Source organism: Notolepis coatsorum (genome assembly GCF_963971535.1).
Source record: "Notolepis coatsorum genome assembly, chromosome: 12".
NCBI lineage: Eukaryota > Metazoa > Chordata > Actinopteri > Aulopiformes > Paralepididae > Notolepis > Notolepis coatsorum.
In genome coordinates, this window is record NC_140176.1 from 48,831,850 (window position 1) to 48,857,253 (window position 25,404).

General features: G+C 43.6%; 1 protein-coding gene across 2 annotated transcripts in view; it reads right to left on the minus strand.

The window, feature by feature from the left end:
• oxsr1b (oxidative stress responsive kinase 1b) overlaps positions 1 to 25,404 on the minus strand; it is a 198,506-nt gene that overhangs the window by 74,728 nt on the left and 98,374 nt on the right. For both annotated transcript variants that reach the window (XM_084326512.1, XM_084326513.1), the window contains exon 3: positions 4,740 to 4,848. In XM_084326512.1, the coding sequence (XP_084182638.1) occupies positions 4,740 to 4,848 (109 nt within the window). The remainder of the gene's footprint in view (positions 1 to 4,739; positions 4,849 to 25,404) is intronic.

The window sequence follows — 25,404 nt, forward strand, 5'->3', positions numbered from 1 at the left end:
GCCTGCAAACACAGCCACGTATCCCCATGTTAACACTTTGAGCGCCACGCCTAGTTTTCCGTTTTACCGCTTGAATGCCACCATCGGCGCCAATGTTAACGTTAATATCGCCTAATCTATGTTTTAAATTATGGCTATGTGTCTAATCTGCCCATCGCATTATCAAAGACTATTTTCCAGTCAGTGCTGTGAAGGCAGATTGTTTTTTTATCGCGTCGTTTCCGTTTCAGAGCAGTTAGAAAAGCCCCCGTTTTGATATAAAAAACAGCTCATTCTGGAGCATTCTATGAAAATCGTCTTTTAGTGGAATATTCCACAACGTTGATATTCGTCGGCATTTTTATGAATCGTTTTCAAATAAACACTAGATGATCAATATTATACGTGCACGCAAGCACATTACGGCCGCGCACTGATAATCGCTCCGTTGATTTCCTCACGGACTTTTACAGTGAAACCGAAAGAAGACATTTCACAAAACAGCTTATAACTTCATCAAACTTACTCTGATTATCCTACCACTGATAACATAGAGTCCTTACCTGACATCAGATGGTATCCAACTGGTATATTCCAATTCCTGATCACCATTCGAAAAAATCGATACGTGTATGGATCCAACGCGATACAGTAGAACTCCATGATCCGCGGGGCTCTGAGGCTCCAGAATGAACTCTGGTAACCCCGGCTGGATCAGTGAACTGGAAAATGTGGAGTACCGGATTTTTTTCCCCATTCATTTTCATTGAGTCTATTCCAAAATCACTTATGTCATCTGGGAGACGACAGGGGGCGCTTTTTTCCACAGTGATCGCCAGCGCCCCTCGGCTATACTCAGGTAGGCTCGGGTGATGCAATAATTTTTCAGATCGCAAAAAAAAAAAAAAAAAGAATCCGAGAAATCTCGTGAGTGGCATTCTACGTCACTATTAAAAACCCGAGAAATCTCGTGAGTGGCACTCAGTGTTAAAAGGCGTTGGCATTTCAACGGTAAGGTAAACAGCGACCTCTGGCGCTGAATGAGTTAAGGGGAAATATAATAATAATAATAATAATAATAATAATAATAATAATAATAATAATAATAATAATAATAATAATAATAATAATAATAATAATAATAATAATAATAATAATAATAATAATAATAATAATAATAATAATAATAATAATAATAATAATAGGTAGCACCGGTTTGTTAACTTCCTCTTTGGGCGTGGAATGTCGTTTAACCTTATGCGTAGGAATGTGAGAGTTTCTATGAGATCTGTGACAATCAATGAGAGCGCCAACTGTCTTCACGACAGTTGGGTGACCCCCATCTCTCAACGTTAGAGAGATGTGCATGTTTGCGAGAGAGAGCTCGAGAACCAGTCGGGCACAGTCGGGCAACCAGAAGACAAACTCCACATTAGTGTTCATAGCTCCCAGCCCTACCTCTCCATCCCCTCTCCTCTTTGGTGGCTTGGCTCCTGTATCCTCCTCTCACCTCCACCTGTCACTAGGTAATTGCAGCGCTGCCACAGGGCGCTCTGATGCCAGTCTACAGGGCTGTTATTACCTCTGCCCTGTTATTAGCCCTCTGCACTGAGCCGGGGGGGGGGGGGGGGGGGGACCAGGAAGAGCTGCAGCTCTCACAGGACACAATGAGGATCAGTGCTGTCACATTCCCCACAATCACACTCACTGAACAGCCCCGAACCCTCAGAGGCAGGAGGCAGCCCTGTACCCTCTCCACCACCACCCCTCTCCCTCTAGTATAGTCATACTGTAGTCGCTAGGCTGTCATTGCTGGCTGCTGCCCAAATGCCCGTCTCAATCTTCTGTGTGTGAAGGCCACCTCCCCTGTATCTAAACCACAGCTGCTTGTAACACTTAGGAGTCACCAACGGTCTCCTAAAACATGACCGAGGAGGATGAGGGGAGGGGGGGTATGGCCGTTATGCTTTGCATTCCATCTGCAGTTATTGTACCATCTGCAGTTACAGTTCAACAAGAGTGTTACATGAGTGTCTTGCTGCCTCTTGTGGGTTTGCATGGCTGGTGTGTATGGTGTGGTGATTAATAGGGATGACTCCATACCACTTTTTAATTTCCGATACCACGACCTTGAGTCTCTGCTGATACCAATACAATATTTGTGTTAACTAATAATACAAATAAAAACATTTTTATTTACAAAATGTCTAATCTTTTAAATAATCAAACAGCATAATACATGCATCAATCTAATAGCACTAAAACCAACTCAAGCAAAATATATTCATTAATGTTCAAAATATGCATAAATGTACAGGAACAGCAAATAATGGGGCTGTAAAGTGTCAAATAATAGCTGTGTAAAGTCATATGCATGTCTATAAAGATTTGTTATCATTCTGTAACCAGTGTTATAGAATAGAATAGACTTTTAATTGTCATTGCACACAAGTATACAACGAAATTTCAGGGGAGGAAACTATGGCCTCTGTAGTGCCTTTCTCATGAGATTTGTCCCGCCCCCAATGAGGTTCTGATGGATAACAGAGTGATTGACATGCTAGACTCATTCTGCCATGAAGCCGAACCTGCAAGCACTGTTAACTGCTAACTGAACTAATCGAGGCAAAAAAGGATCTAATAGCTCCTATAAAACCACTGTTCCAGTAGTCAATGATGACCCCCAAGCTGCCTGACAAGTCTCAATTAATTCTACTGTCGCTTGCAATCAATCATAGCCTAATAAGACCAGTTCCCTAACGCCTCCTTTTGTGATAGAGGTGTATGTGCGGTGAGGAATCTGCTGTAAACACAGAGCAGCAGGAAGGCAGCATGCCCTGATCTTGTATCCCCTCTCTGCAGCTCTACAGGTCTGCAGAGGATGCTGTGTCCCTCTCTGCAGCTCTACAGGTCTGCAGAGGATGCTGTGCCCCTCTCTGCAGCTCTACAGGTCTGCAGAGGATGCCGTGCCCCTCTCTGCAGCTCTACAGGTCTGCAGAGGATGCCGTGTCCCTCCGTCTCCATTCCATCCTGAAGCTCTTCGAAACGACTCGTCACTTATGCATGGGGTGTGTAGCCTATAGCTCTGCTTTTAATACGATTTTTGCTACAAAACGTTTTGATAAGTTTGATAAGGCAACTGGGAGTCGATCACTCTTTATGTCATTGGGTTCTACAGCATAGAACACCAGAAGTCAAAATTAACAACAGGCGCTCTAAAAACCGGCTCCATAAACACTGGTGCCTCTCAGGTTTGCGTACCATCACCTCTCCTATATTCATTGTACCTGTACGCAAAGGACTGCATTTCACTGTTAAAATGTTTACATTGGCTGACGACACAACAGTGGTAGGGGCTGATCTTATGTGACAATGGATCAGCCTACAGAAATTAGGTTTCGTCTCTGGTTGACTGGTGCTGCTGTCTCTACAACTCGGAACTGAACCGCCTCCAAAACGAAAGAGTGGGAAGGCTCCCCTGCCACTGCCCATCAATGGCCTGGAGGTGGAAAGAGTGGACAGGTTTCGCGGAACAACAATCTCCTTCTCTCTGAAATGGGGCGACGAACTCGATCTGCATCATCAAAATAGTCCACCAAAAAAGACTATTGCCTGGGGTGTCCAGAGCACAGTTCCACAGAGCTGCTGATAGAAAGCGTTCTCACCTCATCTATATCCGTGTGGTTTATGGTAATTCCACAGCTCAGCAGAGGAAGCAGCGAGACAGAATTGTTCACTAGTCTCCGCCTCAACAATCATGAGCTGCAAACTCACCATCTCTGAAATCTACGAGACCCGGATTCAGCGCAAGAATACTGCAGGACTCCATGCACCCTGCCAAGCCCCTGTTAATAACTCTCCCCTCAGCAAAAACACTCCATCAAAACAAAGACATCCCGTTCCCTCAAAACAATCACTGAATGGCTCCCAATTCTGCATAAGCACATCATGAAAGCAAAGCACTACTACCACTACCACCTGCCATGTTGTTCTTATTTTGCACTGGTCTTTCCTCTTGGGACTGTTAAACCCAGTAAGTGATTGGACATCTACAGATGTATGTAATGTTTGATTTGATTACTTTATTTTGACACAATCGTAGGACAAACATTTGAAAAAAACAATAACAGTGTCATCATGTTCTATGGAATCGGTTATGTGTTTTGACTGTTATTTGTAATGCGTTTTGATTGTTTGTTGTTCTGTCATGAGCACACTGAGGCAACAACTAAGTTGTGTGGCAATAAAGTCTTGAATCTTGGAGAAGATTTAGTTGAAGTCGGTAGGTTTATCTTACCTTGCAATAAACAAGCGCAAATGTACAATAGCTGTGACCTTTTGGCGATAGGCCACTCCCATTGCCACGCCCCTTTTAGCCAATTGGCACAAATACACAATCAGACTATTTGCTTTGTCTAATTGCAGGGTGTTGGTTTTGTTTAAGTGTGTTATTTATTGTTTTGGTTTTTAATGTGTTTTGACAATATATTTTCATGGGTGTGAATGTATTGTGTTGTCACCATGTAATTAGTTATTGGACCCCAGGAAGAATAGCTGCTGCCTGCTGCTATCCAAAAGCTCATGTAGATATCAGGACATCCCTATGAAGTGAATTAGGCTATTTGTCATTCCAGATAACTAGATATTCAGATGGGGGGACAAGGTGCAGCAGCACGATGGTAAAGGGGTTGGTGGGAGGAGGAGGCGGACGAGGGACAGAGAGGGCCAGAGAGGGACAGATGGGAAACAGAGACACTTACCACCACTGAGCAGCCTCATGACCAGCCACAGCTCATCCTTCACCACAAAGGAGGTGTAGTAGGACACTATGTTTGGGTGGTGGCACTGACTCATGGCCTGGATCTCTTTCTGTTGCAGGAGAGAGAGAAGAGAGAGAGAGAGAGAGAGAGAGAGAGAGAGAGAGAGAGAGAGAGAGAGAGAGAGAGAGAGAGAGAGAACATCATGGGGAATGTAGTCTTTGCATTGGAAGGCATTAAAGTTAATTCGCGACTCGTCAATGAGTACCTCAGACGAAGAACCATAACTCTGTTTTTACGTTTTCAGGGGAACAAATGTTTTCCTACTGTATTATCTAAAGATGGTAAAGGGGTGTAACGGTACACAGAAGCCACGGTTCGGTACGTACCTCGGTATTGGGGTCACGGTTCGGTACGAGTTCGGTACAACAGAAAAAAAATTATAATAATTATTATTAATATAATTATTTTTTTTATATATATTTTTTTTATATATTATATTTATGATAATTATGATAATTATTATTATTAAATAGAATAATTTTCTATAGGCTTGCCATGGTAATTAGTGATACTGGTGTCATTCTGTGTTCAGGCATCCACTTGCTTACTGCCCCTTTAAACTTATCCTTGCTAAGTTTCAGTTTCACTGAAAACTGAGAGAATTTAACTTCACGACCAGACTGAATACTAGAGAACAGATGACATATTACAACAATGGCAGAGGATTATTTGGATTTAAACACAGTGGAGCTCAGATGATCGATTCTGTCCGGAAAAGTATGTTTCTTCTTTTTATTTGATTGTGCCTGTGAGTCTGGCGGGGGAGAATGTTGATGTGTTTGTTGGCGCGCGTGTGTGTGTTTCTTTCCATTGGTTTCATTCGGTTAACGTTATTGGGCGAACAAGAAAACGAAAGAAAACTGTAATGACCCTGCAGCTGTAAATGTGCCTTTCTCCTCCGTGCACTTTCGCCGCTCTGAAGTCTGAGCTCGGTGTGCCCGGCCACGCGCGCTGTTCTCGCACGGACCTCGCGAGTGCCTGCATGTGGGTGTGTTTGCGATGTGGGGCGTATTCGTCGCATGGGTGCGCGTACCGCACCGTGACGGCCGTAACGTAAATTCGCGGGACGAATACACGTACCGTCACGGCCCGAACTCACTGCTCACGAACGAACACGGACGGACGGACGGGCGGCTGCCTCTTCACTTCCGCTCCCATGTTAACGGACGATAGTAGGCACACTGGCCGCGAGCGGGAGCGCGCCTCCCGAGTGACTCGCGAGCGGCAAGCTATTTTTTCGCCTCGATCCTATTTGAGGCGGCGCGCCACGCGCATTGTCACAGAAATACAATTGAATATCTGCATTATTACCACAGATATAGATGTTGTTCAACCAGCTGTGTCTGTATCTGCAAATAAACGCCTTGAATGTTTGTCTGTATGTTTGTTTATACCTATAACTATTACAATGTTGCATAATAATAATAATAATAATAATAATAATAATAATAATAATAATAATAATAATAATAATAATAATAATAATAATAATAATAATAAGCTCTTGCTGCTGCTGGGGCTACACGCTGCTCTTTCAGGAGTACAGTCACACTGATCATCATTCTAAAATGACTGACTTCGCATATAGACTAGGCATTTACAGCTGTCCCAATGTAAATATGCCTTCCTCGGTGCGCTTCCGCACGCTCAAGTCGTAGGTCCAGTGTGCCTGACCAGGCGCGCAATCTCACGAGGGAGCCGCACGTGAAATTCGTTCGTGAGCAGTGAGTTCGGGGCGTTACGCCCCGAGCACACTGCTCACGAATGAACACGGACGGACAGACGGGCGGCTGCCTCTTCACTTCCGCTCCCATGTTAACTGCGATAGTAGGCACACTGGCCGCGAGCGGGAGCGCGCCTCCCGAGTGGCTGGCGAGCGGCAAGCTATTTTTTCGCCTCGATCCTATTTGAGGCGGCGCGCCACGCGCATTGTCACAGAAATACAATTGAATATCTGCATTATTACCACAGATATAGATGTTGTTCAACCAGCTGTGTCTGTATCTGCAAATAAACGCCTTGAATGTTTGTCTGTATGTTTGTTTATACCTATAACTATTACAATGTTGCATAATAATAATAATAATAATAATAATAATAATAATAATAATAATAATAATAATAATAATAATAATAATAATAATAATAATAAGCTCTTGCTGCTGTTGGGGCTACACGCTGCTCTTTCAGGAGTACAGTCACACTGATCATCATTCTAAAATGACTGACTTCGCATATAGACTAGGCATTTACAGCTGTCCCAATGTAAATATGCCTTCCTCGGTGCGCTTCCGCACGCTCAAGTCGTAGGTCCAGTGTGCCTGACCAGGCGCGCGATCTCACGAGGGAGCCGCACGTGAAATTCGTTCGTGAGCAGTGAGTTCGGGGCGTTACACCCAGTTAGTGTTGTTTACTCATAGTTAACCCTTACACTACCACACTACCAAAGGGTTAACCCTTCCACTGCGGCAATTAGGGGTGGGTACCGAATTCTGTACTTTTAAGGGTATGACCGAATCACGTCGGTACTACCGAGTACCGATTCACGTGAGATCCACCGGCGCCACATTTAAAAAAAAATTAACTGTTTTAATCCGATGACGTCAACGTTTAGTTTACCGCAAAACAAAACCTATGAAGTGTGCCGCACGTTCACGTCAACGTTCGCGCGCACAATACAGACTTGGCTAGGATTTGACTTGATTCAACAACAAAGCAGTCGAAGCAATGGCAAGCCGAAAACGGTCGCAAGTGTGGTTACACTTTACAAAGCTAGATGGAGACAACGCTCGCTGCAATATTATATATATATTAACAAATGGTTATAAATAAATAATAATGATAATAAATTATTTGAAGTTTGGATTTTTTTTTTACAACTGAGGTAGGTAGATTACATTTTGAGAGACTAAAGTACAGAAAAAAAGGTACCGTTGGGTACCGCTATTGATTCACAGGTACCGGTATTGGTTCAAATGTGAATGGTACCCAACCCTAGCGACGATAGACCACCGCAACACTTCCGGGATTCTGAAATCGGGGAGGAGATAGCGGGGGGAGCAAATTAATGAATGTGGATGAGAGCCTTGATGTAAGTGGTTGCAGCTACGGCTGTGGGGGTGCTAGAGACATGATCGAATAGACTTGTATGCGCCTGAGTCTCCTGAACACGGCGCAACCCACTCCTAATCGATCAGAACTAAATCGGCCGAGCTAAAGTCCCCTTTTCAGCACCTACTGCCCATACGCATGCACAGATTGCCAACTGAGTCTGAACGACGCGAGACGAAGCGCAAATGAATGTTGAATGTTCCATCAGAGCGGGGGAGCTTGTGCCTGCTTCGATGGCCACTGGCCAGTGTCCTATCAGCCGAACAGGATAATGGAAAAATTATCCCACTCAATGGCCAGACGCGTCTTATGGCGACATCTACAACTACCTCATCGAGTCTCCAGGTAGACTAATGTTTATATTTAAGTGCAGTGGTCTATAGCCGCTCACACTACCACCACAAGCCCCCCCCGCTCTGATGGAACATTCAACATTAATTCGCGCGTCGTCTCGCGTCGTTCAGACTCAGTTGGCAATCTGCGCATGCGTATGGGGAGTAGGTGCTGAAAACGGGACTTAAGCTCTGCCGATTTAGTTCTGATCGATTAGGAGTGGGTCGCGCCGTGTTCAGGAGACTCAGGCGCATACAAGTCTATTCGATCATGTCTCTAGCACCCCCACAGCCGTAGCTGCAACCACTTGCATCAAGGCTCTCATCCACATTCATTAATTTGCTCCCCCCGCTATCTCCTCCCCGATTTCAATGTAATGCGGAAGTGCAGTGGTCTATACAGAAGGTTAACCCTTTCACTACCACACGACAAAAGGTTAACCCTTTCACAACCACACTACAGACGGTTAACCTTCTGTAGTGTGGTAGTGAAAGGGTTAAAGACAGTAGAGGTGGAGTACTGTATTATCTAAAGATGGTAAGTTGGAGTGTTGTGTTTACTCATAGTTAAAGACAGTGGAGGTTGAGTCGTAGATATCACATTTACACTCCAAGTGATTTTTATTAACTTCACAACTGCAAATATGTCCAGAAAAACATCAAAACAGAACTTATATATATATGGTTCTTCGGTGCAAGGGTTCAATTATTAAACCAGGGGTGCCCAAAATCTGTGACTTCCAGAGTCAGGGGCTTAAATGTAACTGGGTGCAGACTAGAGCCGTATTTGATTTGGCATAGATTATGTTTAAAAAAGTAATGTACATTAGTTCCTTAGGCAACCATGTTTGTTATGCCTCAACAATAAGTGCTCTCAAAAGCCCTCGTCAAATATTGAAGGGAGCTAAAGGAATGCTGTGGGGGGCCAGATATAGCCCACAGTGACCCCGCTTGGGAAGCCCTGCATTAAGCCCATGGTGCTGAAGCACCGAATGCCACCATCTAACCACTGAGACGATAAGAGATGGCAAGGTGCATTGTGGTTAAATTGGACCCAATACAGGCTCTGGCTCCAACAGTATCTTCCCTATGGCGTCAGCCTCGGGTGATTGATTCAAAACAGTTTCACCATGTACACTGTTCTCAGAGATCATAAAAGATAGATTTAATTCGTGCTCGTTAAAAAACATGATTGAAGGCTCAATTAAAATGGGGTTGAAAAAACCCTACCAACCAAATATATCTGTTCATTTTACATTAAATAGCCCATATGGAACTGCTTTAAAATCTCGGGAGAAATGTGTGTTTCTATGTTGCATAGGAATAATACTGTGGCTAATCTTAATTTTCACCAGAGGCTACGGAGAAAATACTTCCAGACCCAGAGGTACACGGACACTGCATACCTTCATAATAATAATAATTTCTTATAATTAATCATTTATATAGTGCCTTTCAGGAAACCCAAGGCTGAGGTGGGGAAAAACTAAGGGGAAGGAGATCAGAGGAACAATTAGTAAAAAGAGGGAAGTCAGGCAGAGTCATTGACAAATTTGGTGAAGTTGAGTTGAGAGTCCTGGGCCCTCATTTATCAATGCTGCGTACGCACAGATATGTGTGTAAACCGTGCGTGCGATCATTTCTAAGCAAATTGTGGGATTTATCTAAATGAACGCGTGCTTGAGATTGTGCGTATATCTATGCACAGCTCAGACCGTGCGTACATGTCACCAAGCGGTAGAATATAAAGACTGCAACAGACGCGGAAATAAACTTTCATGTATTAGTTTCAACACTGATGTGTTCGGACCCGTAATTCATTATAGTTAATTGTAAAATAGAGACATGAGTGTAATTATTGTCAAACCCTATCTTGCGTTATCGGAAGACTTGTCACGGATATGGCAGTCTATTTGCCGAGAGAGTAGTCCGCTACCCGGGACACAAATTGGAGCATGAAACAACGCGCACAAATGCCATCACGTGCACATTCAAGTCCTCTCAGTCTCCACCCTGGGATTCTCAGCGTGAGATTGGAGATCGCTCGGGCATTTCCCATCAGAGCAATATAATGTGTACCCATGTATAGCTGTCAAAGCTCCATCAATCAACAAATTCAGTTATGTCAATAGAAAGAGATTCTACTCGGTCAATGTACAGATAATCTGCTGATAGTGCAGAACAGTTCTGTGGGCCTTCGTGTCCATGGAGACGCTGTTGAAGACGGGTGGCTTATTGGTGAGTTAATACATTTTATTTAATTCAATTGTAATGTTATTACTGGGGTATCTGTAATTAAAATATCACTTAAATGCAGGTGATCGGGGTTATCCACTGAAGCCATAGTTAATGACTCTGAACGACCCAACAGGAGCGCAATTATAACAGGCTCACGCGCCGCACAAAATCGCAGTTGGCCTGCTTGTTTGGCACGGGGGGGGCAGACGCAGAACACCCACCTCCAAACGCGATTAAATATTGTTTCAAATAAAAAGCTAAATACTATTATTCTGTGTGTCATGTTTCCAAATAAGATTGTTCACAACGGAAAATGCTGTATACGTTCAATTTGTTGGTTAGACCTCCGTGATCAATCTCGCTCTCAGTGAAGCTTCTCATAGTTCGCTTAGTCCATTATTTCACATTTCATGGGGGTGTTTCATTACCATATATGGTTAATTAGGGGCGGTTCTGTATGCAAATGCTTACAATCATGCACGAGCATAGACGGTAAGAACATTGGTATTTATCAACACGGAGTGTGCGTACGACCTGCGCACGCACGGTTGATAAATCCCGATTTTTCTGTGCGTATAGACATTCTAAATTCCATGCTTAGAACTCTTTCTACGCATTATTGATAAATGAGGGCCCAGGGATGTAGCGTTGCAGACAGTGAGCAGGTTGGTGGTGGGGATGGAGAGGAGACCGGAGTCAGAGGACCGCCACCTCAGGGGTGGGATGTAGGGATGGAGGTCAGCTAGGTACCGGGGGGCAAGGGATTTGTAGGTTATGAGGAGGATCTTAAAGTTGATGCAGGACTTGACTGGAAGCCAGTGGAGGTGCATGAGGGTGATGTGGTGCCAGGGCTTAGTCATGGGGATTCCAGAGGACTCAAGGGCAGGATTAGGTTGGCTCAATAACAAGATAAAGCTGGTCTCCTCTGTTGTACTCTTATCCTAATGGGAAATGGACTGCATTTATGTAGCGCGTTTATCCAAAAACGCTTTGCAACTTCACATGCTTCACATTCGCCCCTTAACACAGATGGCTGAGGCAACCATGCAAGGCGCCAACCTGCCCGTTGGGAGCAGTTAGGTTGTTTAGGTGGGACACTTTCGATACGCTGTCCTGGAGGAGCCGGGATCGAACCAGAAACTTTACATTTAGTCATTTAGCTGACGCCTATATCCAAAGCGACTTACAAATTGTGAACAAGTCAGCAGGAGGGGTACATCTCTGGCAGCTAAGGGTCAGTGGCGTTGTTCATCAAATAGTGTCGAACTTGAGTGTTACACTCTGAGTGCATAGTAACACATTTGCATGATAGGTATTAGTATAGTAGCATAGTAGTAAGGTACATAATAGTAAAAACAGTTGCATGGAAGCGTAGGTTATCTTGGAATGAGGACGGCCCTGCTCTACCTCCTGTCATGTCATGTGTCAATCCGCTACTGTAAATTAGAGATGTTCCGATACCATTGTTTCCTTTCCGATCCGATACCTAAGCTTTTTGGTATCGGCCGATACCGATACTGATCCGATACCAGTGCATACATTAAAAAAAAGAAAAAAAGAATAAAAAAAAAATACAAATTTTTTTTTTTTTTTTTTATATACAGCTACTGTTTTATATATACTGTTTTTTTTAGTAATAACTAGAAAGTAATGGTATTTATTCAACAACAGGTGATTGTATAGATTTGTATTAGTATCATTAATCAACGAGTATGGGGCTGCAGCACTGCAGATATACCCTACTCCAATGATCCACACGGACATTATTCGTTGTTGCACTTGCTTCCAAGGCTCCGTTGAAGTAGCAGAGGATCTGTTGTGATTTTTGCACAATAAATATTCAACATTCTCTTTTGAGACTCCGCCTCAGACTCTTATCATTTGGCACTAAAAGCTAAACATTGTCACCGATATGGCTGTCCGCAACATGTCATTAACCTTTTATTCGCCAATGACGTGTTACCACGTCATTCTCCCCCATGCGTAATCTGCCAATGATGCCGTAAGGCGTCTTTGAGATCAATATTTTGAAAATCTGTGATGGCAATCATATTTCACCCACGGAGACTTGGAATCTCCTGTTGATCTCCTCTCAACTCTCCAACGGTTCAAGTGCGCCATCTGGTGGCCGATCGGCGGATCGCCCAAACAGGAAGTGACGCGCCGGAAGTGGTGCTCATCCATATTCGGTCCGGGCACTCGCTATCATTAGCGGGACTCCGGCTCGACACACTGCACAGCGATCCGTTGCCAATGACTCGATAAACAACATGATTTGGACGTATATACTATTATACAACCTGGAAATGGATCACATATAGCAACATCCCATAATCGCGAACTTTCTGCTCCACGCTGACCACCCAACGGTCAGAGGAAGATGCGGTAAGTTTCAGCGTGTTTGAATATTATGATCCATATAAACTGCTGTGATCTATGTATCGCCCATACTACATGAATGATTTAACGTCGGCCACAGACTTATAAACCCCCCCCCCCCCCCCACTCCGGTCACCAGCAGATGATGAGGCAGGACGTTTAGGACCTTGTACAATTGAAAGTTTTAATATGACGTCAATCGGTATCAAACTACATTTGATGATGTAATATATGTATTTATAGCTATAACTCGCGTTCTGCAGAATGCTGCAGAAAACGATAAAAACATATTTATACTTTAGACCGTATTTTAGTATGAATATGTGAATGAAAAAGTAGAACGTTGCTACATCCTAAACGATAGATACTTGACGTTGAATGGGCCATAGTAATGTCTATTTAGCAATACAATTTAAAAAGTTATAGCCCTGCAAAGAAGGGGAACATCTCCATAGACTTACAGTGGTGGCAGAGAGGGGATTAAGATCAGAATAATCCCTGGCAGATAAAGGGTTAATTGTGTACGCGAGGTGGTTCAGTGACGACGCTAACGTGAGCTAGGTTAGCTAGCATGAGCTACCGGGAGATGGAAAGACTAACGTTACTGGTGAAAATGTGATTTACGTTGGAATACTCCTTTGCCAACTTGCTGTACTTTGCTTGCAGGTCTGCAGCCATTATTGCTGGATTATGAATAGCCCCAACTTTAGCCAAGGTAACGTTATGGCTAAACCTTTAACGTTAGTTAACGCTAGCTTTCGGTTAGCTATTCAATGCTAATAACACAACCAAGCAAACCCATCAGAGCTCCCCGTCAACACCGCTCTGTCGGGAGGATGGCATTTAAGAAAGTATCTGCTGTTAAAATGACAAACAACATTGACAATTTAATTCACGGTTGGTTAAACACACGTTTGTTTTATAATGCTCACAGCAGACCGCAGTGTTGTTGATAAATTACGTGGTATCGGAGCGCAAAATTAGAGGGTATTTGCCGATACCGATACCAGCATTTTAGGCAGTATCGGCGGCATTTCCGATACTGGTATCGGTATCGGAACAACTCTACTGTAAATGGCACAGTTCCCAGCACGTGGTTAAGTGTACGTGGTTAAGTGGACGTCCTCATTCCAAGATCACTTACGCTTCCATGCCACCATTCCCATTTGGACCAGACAGGATAGACGGAGCGCAGAGAAAATAAAGGGAGCCCAGTAAAATGTTACATCTGCACTCTGGTTGGAAGCCAAACTTCTTTTCGTTGTACTCTGTACTTGTGCTGTATAATGACAATACATCTGGATCTTATCTAATCTAATTTAAAATACCATATAACATATATATCATAACCTCGTAGTTCTTGGCTGCTCGACAGTCGCTTGATGCGCAGAGTGACCTATTGCCTAAATCCAGAGTGAAGGATGGCAGCCTGATGGACACAGAGCTGACTCCACAACATTAAGATTATTCCGCGCTCGCGCTCTCCGTCTCAGTGCGGTACACAATACGGTGCTGTAAAGAAACCAAAAGGGTTTCTGTAACACTGTCCTTCTTCAGGGATCCTAATGATGTCAGTATGAGCCTAAGCCAGGTCAGCAAAAAAAGCAAAGGCAGTTGGTCATTTTAATCTGGTTCCCTCCTCTCCCTCCAGCTCCTTTGGAGCTGTTTTCTGGTGTGTGTGTGTGTGTGTGTGTGTGTGTGTGTGTGTGTGTGTGTGTGTGTGTGTGTGTGTGTGTGTGTGTGTGTGTGTGTGTGTGTGTGTGTGTGTGTGTGTGTGTGTGTGTGTGTGTGTGTGTGTGTGTGTGTGTGTGTGTGTGTGTGTGTGTGTGTGTGTGTGTGTGTGTGTGTGTGCGTGCGTGCGTGCGTGCGTGCGTGCGTGCGTGCGTGCGTGCGTGCGTGTGTGAATGTGTGTGTGAATGTGTGCATGCGTGTGTGCGTGTGTGCATGCGTGTGTGCGTGTGTGAGTGCGTGTGTGCATGTGTGAATGTGTGAGTGAATGCGTGTGTGTCAGACCCCAGGCAGCTTGGGAAGAGCTGATGTTATGTTGGCAGACCAGTCTAATCCATCACTTCAGCGCCAGGCCCACAGTCATGTGAGGATAGAAAGACTTCCAGAGGCAGGACTAACTGGGTCAATATAGCTGTAAGGTGCCTGTTGTGTGTCCTGTACATAAATAGTTCATTTGCCATGTTAACCTAATAAGAATTACCATGAAAGGGTTTATTCAATTTGGATAAGTCTTTTATAAGGCCGCTTGGCCTTACGCATCGTGCATTACCAGCAGTACCGTTCCAACAGAGTCATCGCTCTTGAGCCGCCTGCCTTAAGGAAAGTGCTGGAACCCAGGAGCGGCAGGGAGGAGGCCGCGCCTTGGCCCGGAGCGAGCCAGTGACATCATGAAGCCATCAGAAAGCCCCCGGCGATGGAGATGAAAGACACTGAATCATAATAACTTTGAGTACACGTTGGCTGAGAGACTGTTGGACTGCGACAACTCAAGTGGAGACAAGAGCACGCAAGCAAGCGCACGCACACCAGTGAAGTACCCAAGATGGCAGTAGTTACTAGGGTTTGTGCAGAAAAATTATCTTGTGTGCAGTGTGCTGCTGACTAGGATTGCACGATACAACGGTACTAGAAAGGTATCACAGCCATATACTCTAGAATAATAGGCTGGTGCCGTGTTTTCTGAGTTGAGTGGATGTGTGACCACAGCAGTGAGTGAGTGAGTGAGTGAGTGAGTGAGTGAGAGAGAGAGCACACTTTGCGTAGTGGGCGTGTCAACAGTGTCAGCATTTTGCATATTGTCTGTTCGTGATTCCAGGACTCGACAGTGCAAGCATTTCACTCACATTTGGGATTCAAATAGATGTGTGCGATTATATCCTACAAGCTGACAGATCAATTACCTAAACTAACATTATGTTAGCTGTAAATGTCAATCAAGCTGGTCCCAAAACAGTTAAACTAATCCTTGTTTCGTAGGATAAACCCCTTGAGAATATATATATATATATATATATATATATATATATATATATATATATATATATATATATATATATAATAAAGTTGTTTTAAATATACCACATGGAGATCGAAATTGATTTGGTCAATTATTCCAATCGGAAGGAGCCCTAAATATAAATGCCCTCTTGCCCATTCCCATACTCATGAAGTGACTGCACTGAACGTGCACTGAAAAGCACTCTTGCTCTCCCAAGACATTAAGTGCGTTATTGATTGCAGCCTCACACGGGTCTCTCTCTCTCTGTGCAAGTCAACTGACCATGTCTGCTCATTAGTGTTGTCACGATACTGGAATTTCGACTTCGATACAATACCTTGAAAAGTATCGATACTTCGATACCATTTCGATACCAATTTATTTATTATTATAATCTTTTTAACAAATGTAGCTTTTGTTGCTGGTTGATTCTCCTCAGCTTCTCTCTGGTACTATAAGAGAAGATAAATATAACACTTTTAACACTTTGATTGCCTAAGGCTAAATTCATGATATACCATAGGTTGCCAGCTCTATTTGTCTATGTAGAAGTTCCCCTTCTTTGCAGGGCTATAACTTTTTAAATTCTATTGCTAAATTGCCATTATTAGGGCCCATTCAATGTCCTATATGTATTGTTCAGGGTGTATGAACGTTAAACTTTTTCATTCACATATTCATACTAAAATATGATCTAAAGTATAAGTATGTTTTCATCTCTTTCTGCAGATTTCTCCAGAACGTGATTTATAGCCCCAAATGCATTATATTGATGATCAAATACAGTTTGATAGCAATCGGCGCGATATAAAAAAATCCAACTGGACGGACTTCTGGAAGTTACTACACGTAATCTGATGTTGACCGGATGGCCGAGGGGGCGTTTATAATTCCGTGGGCAGCGTTATACCATTCATCTAATGTGGGTCAAATGTTCATCATAGCAGTTAGTATCGTACACATTGAAAAATAACGCTGAATCTTACCGTATCTTCTTCGCGCCGTTGGGCGATGAGCGTGGAACAGACATTTTCCTATTATGGGATATAGAAATATCCGGTCCATTTCCAGGTTGTATAATAATATATACGTCCAAATCATGTTGTTTTTTCGAGTTATTTGCAGCGATCGATGTTCACTGTGTGAAGACTGAGTCTCTCTAACATTAGCGAGTGCCCGGACCACATATGGAATGAGTCCTGCCGGGTTAAAGGTAACATCCGTTTTTTTGATCTGCCGATCGGCCACCAGATGGCGGTCTTGAACCGCTAGAGGATTGAGAGGAGATCACACTTGTGTCTCAGGGCCCCGGAAAGGAAATATGATTCCGATCACAGATTTTTGAAATATTGATATCAAAGACGAGTTACGGCGTCTTCGGCAACTTGAGCATGGCGGGGAAGGACGCCTAAAAGCGTCTTCCGGCAGTTAAAGTGTTAAAACCCTTTGTTTATCTTTAGATCACACATTTAAAAATAACTAAATTATCTAATCTAAATCAAACCCCTCTTAAAAACAAAAACCTGTTTAACCTAGCCATCTATAAAACATCATGCTAAAACTGAAACAAACTCCCCTAAAGAAAGAAATACATAGCAAACATGACTCAGTTATGCAATAGTGCTGCTGCTTTTTATTTGGTTAAAACAACAACTACAACAATTTTCATGAGAGAGAGAGAGAGAGAGAGAGAGAGAGAGAGAGAGAGAGAGAGAGAGAGAGAGAGAGAGAGAGAGAGCGAGCGAGCGAGCGCGAGAGCGAGAGCGAGAGCGAGAGAGAGAGAGATATGCTCTCGACCTAACGTTGGAAACGGGGTAACGTTATGTCGAGTTCATACGTGTACTAGTGTAGTATGAATGAACTCGACCTAACGTTGGAAACGGGGTAACATAATGTCGAGTTCATACGTGTACTAGTGTAGTATGAATGAACTCGACCTAACGTTGGAAACGGGGTAACGTTATGTCGAGTTCATACGTGTACTAGTGTAGTATGAATGAACTCGACCTAACGTTACTCCGTTTCCATGAAGTAATTAATTTATAAAGGTGGCCAGCTAGCTAGCATAAGCTAACGGAGCTAACGGACTGAGCTAAAGGACTAGCTAACGTTAGCTAATAGCTTTGTTTACAAACTGAAGACAGGTCTGACGCGTCTGTGAGGGGGAGGAGGCTGCAGCAGCGCGTGTCTGTTGGTCTCTGAGGAGGAGGCGGAGGGGCCAGTGTGCTCTGCAACAGCGTGTCTGTCTGTCTGTCAACAACTTGCGGGAGCAAGCCAGCTGGTATCGATACTGCAGAAAGTATCGGTATTTCGGGAAATGAGTATCGAAACCGTTTTAAATATTCAGTATCGATATGTATCGATACTTCGATATTTTTGACAACACTACTGCTCATCCAGTCAAATTAACAACCTTTAAAATATAGAACCACAAGCCCAATAAAAGCATGTACAGAAAAAATAACAACAACCCCGTCCCTAACCTATGGCTCATTGTTGTGAAGGGCCAGATTAAACCGAATATATATATTTATTTATATATATATATTTAATTGTATTTGTATATTCTCTAATATTCCCTGATATCCCTTGTATATTCCTTGTACAATATGCATTGAATATCCATTCTAGCCTACTGAACATCCCATAATAGTCTCCATTCTACTATTGGTCGAGACCTTGGTGCCAGGCTGCCATACCCCTCAGACCCAGTTCAAACGTACCGCTCCACATGTACGAACAAGTCCTAGTTCCGCGTAGGAATCTGGCTACCGCACCACTAATGGGACTATTTGTTCATAGTGCGTATATATACTGCGCTACTAAAGTAGGACTTTCTTTTCAGTCCAGTTTCTTACCCTCCAATAGAGTCACAGACGTAAAGCCTCCCCGCGACGCCACGTGTGGGAGTAAGGCCAAGTTCGCCTACCATCGGTATTGAGACATCGTGTATATTAATATTTGAATAGTCATATTTGGCACTATATCGTCGAGTTGGACGTAGTCTATTAAGCTAATAATAGTCTGTTAATATATAGTGCTTCGTGCGGTGAGAATACTACCGTGGTCAGTACCCCATCGTTTCGGGCAGAGAACTGGCTGCTTATCCAGGGTGGTTGACCCCACGTGAAGCTGCACCCGAGGAGCCCCAGAGCCGACGAGCGAGTGGACCTGTATACCGGATTATTCTACCGACGACAGCCCGCCTTCCCAGGCACGGATTATGCTTTGTATACTTTGATTATTCCATGGATAAAGACCCCCGACACTGCCGTGTGTTGGAACCCCCCCCCCTGGAGAGGACGCAAGGTGAGGAGACGCTCTGCAAGACGAGGTCGCTTCACGTCTCTCCCCCGTGGACCGGAGAGAGCCGGCCCACAAAGAGTCCACCTGCTTTCATCTGTGGTCCAAGGATCGCCGGCGCATTGAACGGCACTACAGTGGGTTCACCTGGGATACCCTTGGCCGGATGAGGCAGCCGGATTCTACCCCCCCCCCCCTTCCTACTCCTGTCGGCTTACAAGCGACCGGATTAACCCCCCCTAGCGTATCCAGTATATAATCATTAAAGTATCATTGCTGTTATTCCTTAAACTATTCCAGGTCGTATATGTACCACCTGCGCCTTCAGAGATTGGACATTCTCTATTGATATACCGACGAATACTCTTGCCATAAAAGTGCATACTAATTTCCATTCATAAATGTGATTGATTTGATTAAGTGCTTGCTCTACACACCATCGCTGTGTAGAAATAAAGACCTATTTCTAATTCGTACATTTGTGTTGGATCCGTTTCATCTACGTGACAGTGTTCATCATAATATATTTATGCCGTGTACTGGGTGGCCGAATATTAAGTACAAAGGTAGTGGTAGTAAGTATCATATCTAGTAATACAGTCAGGGAATTGTACCCCTCAGTTACACTCATGATTGATCGGCAATCACCAATCAACAATATTTGGAATCCACAGGTGAGCCCACATACGGTCTCCTTTTGAACCATTGGTTTTAATAATCAAACAATCAAACGACTTCTAGCCTGTGGGGCCAGACGGGGTGGGCCACCTCCTTGTATATGACAATAATGGGGAAACAGTAACAGAATAATAACCCATATAGTGGTTCCTAATAGCCTCCAGCTGAGCATCAGCCCAAGAGAGAGACCCCTCCCTCTCCCTCTTCTCAGAAGAGTGGGAAGTGGTGGGTGACCACAGCGCCGTGGGTCAGGGGTCAGCCCCAGAGCAGGAGAACAATAGGATGAGAGGGAGGATGCCGTGCTGCTGGGGCAGTTAGCAGTTCTTTCCTCCTCTCGCTGCAGACAATGTGCGTATCAGAGGGACTCTTTGTTGGGGGATTAAGTCACTGTAAACCTATCCCCCCCAGACAACCACACTGGAAACATCCCTCCTCTGCTCATCACCAGCGCTCTCACCAGCCCTGATGGTATGAATGATCATCAGAAGAGCTCACCAGCCCTGATGGTATGAATGATCATCAGAAGAGCTCACCAGCCCTGATGGTATGAATGATCATCAGAAGAGCTCACCAGCCCTGATGGTATGAATGATCATCAGAAGAGCTCACCAGCCCTGATGGTATGAATGATCATTAGAAGAGCTCACCAGCCAGTGTTTCCCCTACCATTGCCAATGGGACCCCCCGCCCCTCCTGAAGAAATTATAATATTAAAAAAATGATATATATATATATATAGAAAAATAAAAAATAAATGTTTTTTTTATTATTAAAGTTTGCATTAATCACAGTAACGTTGGCAAACTAGCTAAATTATACATAAATCGTTTTTTATATAAATCAATCTTCACTAAGACTTTAAAACGGTGGCACGGCACGGTCAAACGGAGATGCAGAAAAAAAGCTACCAAATCCATTCCGAGACAACTCTGAGACAATTCCGAGACTGACGTCGCGCGAAACAAGTCTCAGTCTCTCTCTCTCTCCTTCAAGTAACAAAAAAAAAAAAAAAAAAAAAAAAAAAAAAAAAAATCTAACCGTAACCTTACTGCCATGCACTTGTCCTAATAAACTAACCTACACTGTAACACGCAACACTTTGATGAACATTGTTACTCAGCTGATCGAGTTGTACCCTTCCTGATGACCCTTTGTATAAAAGCGTCAGCTAAATTACTAAATGTAAATGTATTGTTTTTTTTTGTTAAATCCAAAGGAAAAAATATAGAATCAGAGAAATCCGAAAATTCATATCCAAAAACAGGAAAAGATTAAATGGATTTCATAGGGCCCTAGTAGTTAAGATGAGTTAATAAATTCACTCTGAAAATCTGCTCCGCTCTGATAAACTGACTATTTGGTCAGAGCATCCAGTGTGCACTCTGAGCACTCAGAATTTCCGAACAACTTGAGTGCACTCGCTCTGACACTGGTTGTAAATAGTTATGAGTGTTGTATGTACCTCCCTGTATTGTAAATAGTTCATATGTCTGTTGTCACTACTGTATGCATAATTGTAAATAAGTTAATTTATGTGTTGTAAATAAATATGCACCGATACTAACAACCGCCTTACTGCGCACGTCTATGACGACACTGTCGACACCACGTATCCGTGACACGCGCACCCCGCGACAACACTAGTCGTTTTGGGGGGCCCTACCACCCCCCCCCCCCTGAAAAAAATCCTAGGGGAAACACTGAGCCCTGATGGTATGAATGGTCATCAGAAGAGCTCACCAGGCCTGTCTGTATGAATGATCATCAGAAGAGCTCACCATCCCTGATGGTATGAATGATCAATTGATCATCAGAAGAGCTCACCATCCCTGATGGTATGAATGATCAATTGATCATCAGAAGAGCTCACCATCCCTGTACACACATGACTGCGTGGCACAGCGGAACAACAACACAATCATCAAATTTGCTGATGACACAGTAGTGGTGGGCCTGATCTCTGCCAACGACGAGAGGGCCTACCTGGAAGAGGTAGAGAATCTGTCACAGTGGTGTCAGGAGAACTGCCTCTCCCTGAACGTCAGCAAAACAAAAGAGATGATTGTGGACTTCAGGAGGTCGGGGGTCAAGGACTACAGCCCCCTCAGCATCGACGGGGCACCGGTTGAGAGAGTGAACAGTTTCAAGTACCTCGGAGCCCACATATCCGAGGACTTGACATGGACCACACACATTGACAGTGTTGTGAAGAAGGCACGACAACGCCTCTACTTCCTCAGGCGCCTAAGGAAGTTCCAAGTCAGTCAGAAGATCCTTAGGAACTTCTACTCATGTACAATAGAGAGCATCCTGACTGGCAACATCACCTCCTGGTTTGGGAATAGCACTGCACAAGACCGTAGCAGACTACAAAGAGTGACACGTTCAGCCGAACGCACAATTGGAGGGGGGCTTCCCACCCTCCAGAACATTTACAACAAGCGGTGCAGGGGGAAGGCTAAGAGAATCATCAAGGACTCCAGCCACCCGAACAACTGCCTCTTTGAACTGCTGCGGTCAGGCAAGCGATACCGGAGTCTTAAGGCGAGCACAGAAAGACTCAGAAGAAGCTTCTATCCCCAGGCCATCAGGCTGCTAAACGAACAATAAAACTATGCAACAACCATCAAATGCACACAGCACACACACCCACACACTCACTTAAACAAACACACTGCAGCACCCACTCTCCACACTTTAGATCACACAAACACACTTTATATTTATTGATAAAGGATTTGCACTACAACTCGTACACCTACTGTAAATTGTACCTAAATTGCACCTCATCCCATTTCTGCCTTGCACTATATAGTATTGTATATTAGTACACTGCATAGTATATTGTATATTATATGGTAACTCAGTTACGTCTATTCTGCATCGAACATTGTACATATGTCTATACTGAACACTGTGACCTCATTTTTTTACTTCTAATTTACATGCTATACTATGTTATGTTATTTCATACTTATCTTGTCTTGCACAGTCTCTGGAGCGTAACAGTAAGAAGCATTTTGTATAAAAGTATTCTGTACTTCTGTATGACAACTATTAAAGAAACTTGAACTTGAACTTGAACTGATGGTATGAATGATCAATTGATCATCAGAAGAGCCCACCAACCCTGTCGGTATGAATTAGGGCTGCACGATTTTGGAAAATAATCTAATTGCGATTTTTTTCTGACAGATATTGCGATTGCGATTAAATTTGCGATTATAATTTAAAAAAAAATTAAGCAGCCCCACAGAGGTTTATTGTAAAATGCGGCTTGCATCTGGCCTACGCGGTGGGTCTTTTCGGGACACAGAGCCTGAAAATGTTTCTTTTTACCTAGGAATCAATACCGGTACCCAACGGTACCTTTTTTTCTGTACTTTACTCTCGCTCTCTGAAGTCTAAACTTCACAACACACAATCTAAAACCCCTTACCTCCCTCTCCCAAACCGATCTTGTATCTCAATGGGACTTGCTGGTAAAAAAAAATAAAATAAAAAATTGCGCTTTAAATTTGTTTTTGCGATTTGATAATTGCATCATTCCAAATCGCGATTTCGATTTAAAATCTATTAATCGTGCAGCCCTAGTATGAATGACATTACTTTACCAACTTGTGTGTGCTGTGACCATCGAAATGTTCCAAGCCTTAAGGTCCATAGGGGGACCCTGCTTTTCTTTATCATAAATCGATCAATAGAGACCGTATTAGATCCCCAATTATCATATCATGGGGTATCATTGGAAAGCCACACTCATTGGCTACAACCCTGTGCAAAGATTTTAGAGATCGCCAAATAATTGACGGAGCTAGAGCCCCGGGAGTCGGGGGTGGTAATGTGTAATTTTGCGTACTTTGGGGCACGCCTCACATATCGGCATGTAACTCGAGAACCGCTGAACGGATTTTGTCACCTGAGACAATCGAGAATTAATTCTATCTATATATTGTATTAAAATAAATGCACACCCGAGCCACTAGAGGTCGGCAAAGAATTGTCCACATGTGGGCCCTTGGATGTTAAGAGGTTAATGTTTTTAAATCTTTTTTTGTAGCCAAGAGTAAATACCATAACCCTATCAAAAACAGTAGTCAAAGTGTATATTTTAATTTTTACCGATGCGATTTATCGGAAATACGAATTTATCGGAAAATGCTAATTATCGTAAAACCGCAAGGAAATTACTAAATCCAGATTCAACCCTGCCATGGAAAGAGGAGCATTTTCCCTATCCATAGATGTATGATTTGGCCATGATAAAGTCAAGGTCAAGTTCAAGGTCTTGAATTTATAATTAAAATCAATTATCATTAATTACTGTATCTACAAATCCTTCTGTTTAATCATCTTCCCGCGGTTCATTTGCTTAGATTTTTTTGTACACATGATCTCAATAAGGTGGTGAATGAGCTCAGTGAGCATTTTCTCGTACCCCGCAGATTTAACATGATCAAAGATGCAAAAATCATAAATCATAATTTATATTCTCTTTTTTTTTTTATCTACTTTTTCTCCCATTTTCTATTTTTCTCCCATCCCAATTTCGTATAGTCCAATTCTACCCTCCCCTGTCTCGAACGCTGTTAGGCCATGCCTCCCACAAGCCGGCTGCAATGTGGACTAAGCCTTACATCACGTGTCCCCTCCGGTACTCGAGGAAGCAGCAGTCGCATCTTTTCTCTTGCACAGTGCGATCTCTCAGCGTCAGGGGTCTGCGTTTGGAGGGCAAGCCGCCCCCGTCGCTTCCTGATTCTGCTACGCAGGCGCACCAACCGACCTGTAGGAGTCGCTGTCCACAACGTCCGATCCCCACCCATCAGCTTCCCACCCCTAATACTGCCAATTGTATTAGTATGAACAACCAGCCAAGCTGATAGCAATGCGGAGAGCTGGGCTTGAACCCAGCATCTCCTGCATTGGTGGTGAGCGCCTTGCCCACTGCACCACCTAGCCGCCATATATTCTCCTTTTCTTCATTACAATTTACTCAGCCTAGTAACAGACACAATATTTCTGACACTGGAAATACATACCCCCAGGTCCTAGATGTTCCTAGACAGGGTGCGATCCACGAGGGAGCTCGGTGAGCCATGGCTCCCTTAGATCAGACATCAGCTCACCTGAATACATGATTTGTGAATCTTTGGGGGGTCTCTAAATTACTGAAATAAATGCTATTTTGATGTATAAATGATTTCCGCAAAAATTCACCGTAATAGACAATAGGTTGCGGGCGGCACTGCAGATATACCCTACTCGTAATACGCATGGAACATGCATGCTATTCTTGCGTTCACCATTCGGAGCGTGGCGGCGCTGCACTGCAGTCTGCACTCTGCAGGCACAAATAGACACATCCAGGATAATGTCGAAAGTTTTTCTAACCAATTTTGATTTTACAAAGAAGACGAAGCAACTTGCTGCGGGGACTACTTCTGTGACATGCAGATTTTGAGAATTGGGCAGACCATCAGGACAGGTCGGTGGCGATAATGTTGCATTTTTTTTACTACTGGAGATGAGGAGTGACTTTTAATAAAACTGCAAGAAA